The sequence below is a fragment of the Citrus clementina genome, unplaced genomic scaffold (genome assembly GCF_000493195.1).
Source record: "Citrus clementina cultivar Clemenules unplaced genomic scaffold, Citrus_clementina_v1.0 scaffold_6, whole genome shotgun sequence".
NCBI lineage: Eukaryota > Viridiplantae > Streptophyta > Magnoliopsida > Sapindales > Rutaceae > Citrus > Citrus x clementina.
In genome coordinates this window covers 15,311,187-15,319,982 of record NW_006262139.1, presented here as the reverse complement: position 1 = coordinate 15,319,982, position 8,796 = coordinate 15,311,187, and the positions used below count along the sequence as shown (strand labels likewise).

Here is an 8,796-nt window from a genome sequence, read left to right as displayed (position 1 = left end):
TAAAAAATAGGTGGACGGTGGATATTTTCCCATCTAACAATAACAAGAGAAAGTCTATGGTACATAAAAGTTAATACAATCAATTATTCTATACGTGACATGTATAGTTTGTTAATATTTATGTATCTATAATGTTGATTTTGATGAAAGCAAACAAATTTAAGAATGATTAAGTTTTTAAAAACTCAAATTATTTTTCATACATTTTAAATGAATCATTATTTTCATAATATAAAGGTTTTATACTTAATGGAAAAATGATTTTATGAAATTGGTTATTTTCAAGTTAATGGTTTAAATTGAAAAAGTTTTGAGAACTTTGAAATCAACAAGTATTATTTCGAAACTCTAGAAATTGACTTATTTGTAAAGTTTTATGAAGATTTGGGACATAATATAATTATAGAAAGTTTTAGGACAAAATAATAATTTTAGAAAATAATGTCATTGTAGCAAACGGCTAACTGTTTGGGAGATAACGACTAATCGACATCGAACATAATTGGAATTTACTTTCTGGAAACTAACGGCGATCCGAAATCTAGAACATGGTGATCCGACAATTTGAAATTATAGCACAACGGTAACTTGCTCAAGTCAAAACAACGATTCGATAAGGCTTAACGACGATCCGACTTTGTGCAGAAAGTCAATAACGGCTAGCTTTCAGCTCCAACTATAAAAAGGCTGCATTAGATCCAAATCAAAGTGAATCTAACAAATATCAAAGAGCATATTATTGAGAATACAATATTTCTTGAGCTTTAATTTGTTCGTTCATTCTTTAAATCAGATCTTAGGCATATATCTATAAACACATAGATTGTGTGCGAGGAAAATCTTATATTTGAGAAAGTGTGCGTGTGGGAAATACATGAGTTAAGAGATTTGGGATAATATCTTGGGGATAATATCTTGTTGTAAAGGTTGATTGTGACACATGTGATGTCAATTGTAAAAGTTTTTGAACCTTGGAGGCTGGGATAGTGAAATTCTCAAGTTCGGTGAGCTTGGAGGTGTGGACGTAGGCATGGTTGGCCGAACCACGTAACAAATTTTGTGTTTGATTTCTCTTCCCTTATCCTTTTAATTTTGTGCATTGTTAAATTTATTGTTATTGGTTTCATTAAGGCATTAGTTTATATTATTGTGTGGTATATTTGCTTTAAGTTTTAGAAACTCAATTCACCCCCCACCCCCCCTCTTGGGTTGCACACTTAGAATTTCATAATTGAATTTAATATACTTACCACTTGCATGTTGATTTTTTAAAAATAAATGAACACATGAAATAACATTATTTGTTTGTTATAGAGTTGATGTGATAATTCTAATATATTCTAGAATTAATATAGGACGTTACTTTAAATTCTAGAATTTATATTATTTTAAGATTTTCTATTTTAATTAGAGTCTATTGTGGTTTATATTTTAGTCTTTATTTCAATTTTAATTGTGATTTACTTTTCCTTTCAAAGTTAACTTAGGGAAATATGTTTACTCTATTATAAATGGAGAGGTTTTGTTATTTTTTTCATAACTTCAGCTTCAATTATTCAAAAACTCCTCTTTAATTCTCATTGGAATTATTTATCAAAATCTCATTTTTAGAGTTGTTTGAATTAGAGCGTCATCTAATCTCACTTAACGCATTATTAGAAACATCTTATTAATTCGTTTGGATTTGAACGAGATCTAATCATACTTCGATTGGAACGTAAACTAATCGCATTAGTTTGGTTTAATACTAGAATGATATCTAGTTCCTAGCCCATCAATTCTACTTATGCTACCCCGCTCCATTAAGAATTTTCCTAAAGTATGAGCAATATTATAATTTAAAGTAAGATACAGTATTGTGATTTGTATTTAATTAAAAAAATAAGTTATTGAAATTTAGTCATAGTTTCAAATCAGATCTAATCAATAGGAGATCTAAAATGATCCTAATTTCTGTTCAAAACAAAGATGTATACAAGATTATTGAAACGTCGTATTATAATTTAAATTCTTACTTAATAAATTATATGAAGAGTTAAAAGATTGATTTGCAACTTCCCTCCCCTTTTATCTTTTAAAAGATTGATTTGCAAAAATTTTCGTATTCCTTCCAAAAATAATAAGAAAAAAACAAGGTACGCGTCGAAAAGAGTTCGAGAAATTTTCAAATCAGGTCCGCGTAAGTGATTAGTGGGCGGGCTTGATGTAAGCCCAAGTTGTTTCGGGCCTCTTTTGGGTTTTTCTATATTTCTGTCCTGAATACACGCAGCCCTATTAACCATTATTGCACATTCACACATTATTCAAATATATCCAATTCAATTTCCCAGAGTGAATTAATTGATGGAATGTCGCTAGTTAAATTCCACTTTAATTAGACCAAAAGCAACCAAGTTCACTTTAGCAATAATAGCCCAATGGCCCGCCGAGGGTAGAGACCGTGGACTCACAATCTTCAGAAGAATTGACGTAATTAAATGTCAATTTTCTTATTTTATTTTATTTCGATATAACTACAATTGCATCGTATGCTCTGTTAAAATTATTAGTAAAAATTTTGTGTAAAATTAAATGTTCAATTTTTATTTATATATTAATTATTTTATTCAACCCCAACAACTAAGCCTATTTTTTTCTCTGCTTTTCTATTTCTTTTTTTCCAATAAAATTGCAAGGCCCAATTATTCCTCAAAAAAAAAAAAAGTTATTCAGACCTAGCAAGACCAATGATGTCCTAGGTTACACTTAGGTTGTGTTTACTTGCTGGAGTGGGAGTGAGGAGTATGGATTCCTCCCACTCCAGCGTTTACTTGCTTAAAATGGCCACGGATTGAGAATCCCACTCCGTGGGCCCCACTCATTTTTGGAGTGGGGAGTGGGAGTGGGACTCCCATTGGGGGAGGTGAGAGTGGGAATCCACTCCCACCTCTCCCCTTTTTACCCTTTAATTTAATTTAATATTTTATAATTAATAAAATAAAATAAATAATATTTATTTGAATAATAATATTATATTTAACTAAATAATAATTTACATTGATTCTAAGTTAAAATTATTTTAAAATAATACTATTACATTAATAGAGAATTAATAAATATAATATTATTATATTTATTTTAAAAATAATAGTACTATATTTATTTAATATTAATAATAATAAATAGTTTATTCTAAGAAAATATTAATTTTGTACTAAATAATATTATATTATTATTTTATATTATAATAAATTTAATATAATTATATTAAATAAAATAAGGTTTCATTTTATATTAAAATTAATAATTTATTGTTCATAATTAAGAATATTAATAATTATAATAAATTTATAAATATAATAAAATAAATATTATTCATTAAATGTATTTTTTATTAGTTTTGTAATTAAAAACTATAATTCTTTAAATAAGGATAAAATTGTAATTTGAAACTATTTACTCCCAATCCAAGACAAAGTAAATACATAAATTGGATTCTGATCTCTATTCCATACTTCCATTCTAGTGTAAGTAAACAACCTACTCTCACTCTCATTCCACACTCCTAATCCAAGGATTCCCACTCCTCAGGATTCTCACTCCAATCCAAAAAGTAAACGCAGCATTAATTAGTACAGTGCAAGGCAACGTAGCCTTCTTGGGTCACAATTTTTTCTGTTGCGATGGGATCCTACGAGATTTTGTTTCGTTTGAGATGAGATATGGACATGTTTTTACATCCTAAATTAAAGTGGGATGGAATAAGAATAAAAAATAAGTCCTACTTTTATTTATGGGACGGGAGGTGGATTAATTATAAAATCTCGTCATATTTTGTATATCCCATTAATAAAATAATTTTAAAACTACTCTAATTTTTTAATTATTTTATAATTTTAACTTAAGTGATGTTCAAAGTTGAAAACAAAAGGCTAAGATTAAATAATAAAAGTAATATAATTAGAAAGTGAAGTGTTAGCCAAAACCCACAATTAAAATTATTTTTTTCTTTTTTTTTATGGTCAAAATATAAATTGGTTACTGTCCAAATGTATAGATTTTGAAGCATAAGCGTAAGTCTTAATATTAATATGCAATCGAAGCAAACAGACAATTAAAAAATGTTAGTATAAAATTGTATTCGAATATACATATATCCAAAATAAAACTATTATTTGGTTATTCTATTTTGTATTTATTCAAGACTTTTGCTATATTGAATTATGATGATCAGAAAAAAAAATGTCAAAATTTATTTATCTACATTTAAGACTGTTTAAGATAATGAAATGAGATGAGATATTTAACGGGATGACATTTAGACAAATTTTTGTCCTAAAAAGATTAAAAAGACGGGAATGACATTTTTTTTCTTATCTTTCATATGCGGAATAAGACTGAGATTGGTAAATCCATCTCATCACATCATATTGCCAACCCTAATTTTGCACGCCAAAAACACCCAGTTAGGGGGAATTACTGCCTCGATTCTTCTGCATGCCAAAAACCTATCTGCAAATTTCACATCCAATGATTAAGAAGTAATCTTAACAATTAGTTCGCACATAAAATAGAAATAGTGTATGATTATTTGAATATAGAATGAGAGCAAATCGCTATATATTGGAATGGTATTTGAAGGTATCGAACTGTAATAATTGACGGTAACAATCAAACAAACGTATTAATTATTTAACAAATTAAAACATCAAATTCTATTTTCATCATCGGGACATCTAGCACAGTCATCGTAACCAATGTCATTTGAATTTGTTTGTAAGTTATATGTCACCAAACTGGATCAAATCAGTTTAAGCCGACTCCAATTGATTCAAATGAAGCTGATACATACATATCTTATTTTTTTTATATTTAAAATTTTCTAAATTTTATTTTGACTTAAAAAAGATCGGTGACCAATTCCCATTTATTTGCATGATGCGTAATTTGAACGAGTCATCGCAAGTCCTTAATGTTTTCGATCTCTTGTATATTTCGTGTATTCAAAGATTTAGTTAATACCTATTATTTTAGCTTAATTTATAATATACTGATTTTCAGATTAGACTACCAGCCGGCAGGTAATTCCTTTTCAGTTTCAATATAACGAGGTTGCCACTTTCGTCAATGTTAAAAAGTACGCGATTGAAGAATAGGCATGTTGAGTTACATTATTTTTTAGAACTCTTCAGAAATAATGTAAAGAAAATAAATTTATTTTTACTAATTCATGAGCACAGAGTCTCAATTTATACAGGTATTTAAAATATAAAAAAAATAATACAATTAACATAATTTAAAAATAATAATTGATTAACAAAAATTGAGTCAATCAATTTTTATTCATCATCAATAATTAAGATGATAACAATCTAACCATTGATTTTTTGTTTCGATCAATATTATTTTACACTTGTCAAGGCGACTTGACAGCAATAACACACTAGTTACCATCATTATTAATTTATTACATCACAAATTCACAACAAATCAATTCGCATGAAACCGGAAATATAATTAAAAAAAATTTAACAATGAACGCAAGCAATGATTTGAGAAAACAAGCCGGCAACAATTAATTAAGTTCTAACACTGGGGAAGATCAGCCGGTGGCGGAGGCAACCTAGTCGACGGAGTCGGTCCATTTTCAACAACAAAAGCCGTGGCCAGCCCCCACGGCAAGTGCACGTCCAGATGGCAGTGCATGAACCATACACCTGAAAATTCAAAAATCAAAGAAAATAAACAAATAAGTTGACTTTGAAACTTATTCAAACATTAGTTGATGCATCATTTTCACGCATGCGTGCTTAATAAAAATTTCCAAAAAAGTTTCTAACAAATTACCAGGATTGTTTGCTCGGAATCGGATAACGGCCCATCCACCGACGGGAACGGCAATGGTGTTACGCCTTTGTGGATTGACAAGATTGAACTTTTGCCTGTCCCTTGCAGCGTCAAAATTTCCAAAGCCTTGAGCCAGCACGTGAAAGTCAAAGCCATGAACGTGCATGGGGTGATTCTCCAGCACGACCAGCGCCGTGTTTTGCAGGATCATCTCCACCGTCGAATTGAACTTCAACGTCTTGACGCTCGTTCTCTTCGGAGCGAACAGCAGCGACGAGTCGTTGCTGAGGGCAGTGTTTGTGAAGTCAAATATTAACGGAGGGTTGTCGGGGAAATCGGGAGTGAAGATTCCACCCACGTTGAAGAAGAATGCTTGTAGCAAAGACAAGCTCGTCGGCGCCTGGAATGAATGATTATTCATGCTAGCGGAGTTTCTTTGCCCGTTTAGGCCTTGACACGTGGCATTTGCTGGACAACGATCAAGCCCTAATCCTACGGTAACGAACATAGGTTCATCCACCTGAAGTGGCACTGGGACCCATTGAGGTCCATCCTTTAATCCAGTCAAATTACTGTAAAACCTGTGAGCCGTAGGGTTGTCGTTAAAAGCTGGCAGGACCGGCATTAGGGGATTAGCCGTCGTGGCACCATCATAGACGACGATGCCTCTCGTGGTGGTGTTATCGAACGGTATTTGTGGTGCACTAGCGTATGCTCTTGCAGCCATATAATAAGAGCCCACTGGCTGGTCGGCTTTCAGCAAAACGTCCGTAGTCTGGCCGGGGGCGATCACGACCACGTCGGTGACGTAGGGCTCGGTGTAGCAAGCGTCAACGGCGACAACTGTAAAGTTGTGATTGGCAATCTTGAAGAAGAGCTGGTTATTGAGTGCAGCGTTGATGATACGTAGGAGATAGGTCTTCCCTTTCTCCACTTCGAGCGTGTAGGTTTCTGACAAACAAATACTTAATGTTATTATTTAATAACACAGAATGGAACGTTACTAATAATTAACTTGAATACGTAAACTTATGATACTTTTCAATCAATTAACGTTTGTAATACACACACACACACATACGATTTTGAGAGCAGGGATAGAGGTCTCCAGGCCTTCCATTGATGGTGTAAGCATCGGAAGTATTAGGACCTCCACCGGTAGCTTGCGCTTGGTTTGCAACATCAATAATATCAGCATTCCACCACTCTCCTGCAATTAGGTTTAGGTGTCTATTAGTTATCATCAAATTAAATTTCAATGCTCTCGTACAAGCCTATAGTAGTGAAAATAATTTAATTATTATTATATATATATGCATATACCGAGTATAATGGGAACTTCTTTATCGGGTTTAGGAAATGGATACTTGTGACCAGATCTAGGGCGGATGATAAGAGCTCCATGGACAGTGGCACGTAGCATTGAGAAGTGAGCATGCCACCAAAGGGTTCCTTCTTGATTGACGATTCTAAATTTGTAAGTGTAGCTATTTCCAGGTGTTATTGGACATTGAGTTATCATGCTTGGTCCATCTGCCCAGGCGCTTAGTAACTGAAATATTCCATGCCTACATGGAAATTTTCATTAATGCTCGGATGAAAGCATCATAAAACAATTAAGATTCGAAGATGATGAATATGATAACGATAATTACTGGTACTAATAATAACATAAGTATAAATTGTTCAATATTTGGTTGGGCTCTATGAATTGTACATATGTTTGATTAATTAATTCTGTATTGGATGAAAAAAAAAAAGCTTATTATTGATTACATCTTTTAGTCTTTTATTCATAGAAAATATGTGCAAGATTATTATTGAAGTCTTGGTTGGAGCTCTACTGGATTAAAATTGAAGTAAAAACTAACTGCAGTAGAAATTTAATTTTTATTTGGAAAACATAAGACGTGATCAGCTCGGAATTAGTCAAAAATAATAATCAATTTTGTTGCTTGATCATGAGAAAACAACTGGAACTAATAATGTATTTGCAATGAAAAAATTTACTAAATTAATTTATTCTCAAAGTCAAAAACTACTTTGGAAAACCGAGTAATATATGTAAATATTGCTAATGCTTAATATCTAATGAGGGATTAGATTCATTAAATTTACCAGTGGATAGTGAGGTTATAAGGTGACTTGTTGAAAACATGAACAATCAGAGTGTCACCCTCGTGAACGCGTATCGTTGGACCGGGGAGGCTTCCGTTAACTGCCGTTATCGTTTGCTGTCTGCACAGCCGCCCAATCGTCAAGTTTTTCACCTATTGACAAAAATAACGACCGTTATTATTAACCTACAAGAGTAATTTGGTCACGTATTATAGAAAATAAGTGTTTGTTTTATGTTGCATGCATGCATGCACTCACTGTACAAAAAATTAAGTGAAAATAATACATGGAATGTGTGCTCGACGATTGCGGCAGAAGCCAATGTAGAAGAAGCTAAGACAACTAAAGCGCATGCTAGCAAAAGCGTAGAATGCGCCATATGTTGAATTAATTAATGCTAGCTATAGAGCTCAAAAGGAATGAAGAGAAGTATATAGGAGCCTATGGCTATGCAAATGAAGAAATTAGAAGGCTCTGTGATCCTATGCAATGAGATTTGCGAGCTCTCTTTAAATAAGGAATCAACTCATGGTTCTTCCAGGAACGCGCCCTTAATTTATTTTTATTAAATAAAATATTTCTTTCTAATGTGAAATTTCAACTGCTATATCTATATTGAATAAATTATCGACACGCTAGCTTCTTGGCAAACTTGTATATATTTGACTCAGTTATTGCGTGATAACTTAGTTAATTGAAGGCGACAATATGGGTTTTTTAATAAGGATTAATATTCGAGGGCACCCATTTAATGTGGTGGCAGAAGTTTCTTTATCTAACGGTTTAGGTTTGGCCATCAAAGTCTTCATCAATAATACAAAAGTCATAAAATTTGGTTCTTAAAGCAAGCAA

At 32.2% G+C, this 8,796-nt stretch overlaps 1 protein-coding gene across 1 annotated transcript; it reads right to left on the bottom strand.

Moving 5' to 3' along the window:
* Window positions 1-5,389: 5,389 nt before the first annotated feature.
* On the bottom strand, window positions 5,390-8,418 carry LOC18039490 (laccase-7). The gene is made up of 6 exons (XM_006429191.2): window positions 8,231-8,418; window positions 7,945-8,096; window positions 7,150-7,394; window positions 6,908-7,036; window positions 5,827-6,777; window positions 5,390-5,696 (listed from the first exon to the last, which is right to left on the bottom strand). Exons 1-6 carry the CDS (start codon window positions 8,321-8,323, stop codon window positions 5,566-5,568), a joined length of 1,701 nt encoding a protein of 566 aa, XP_006429254.1. The 5' UTR covers window positions 8,324-8,418; the 3' UTR covers window positions 5,390-5,565.
* Window positions 8,419-8,796: the final 378 nt, after the last annotated feature.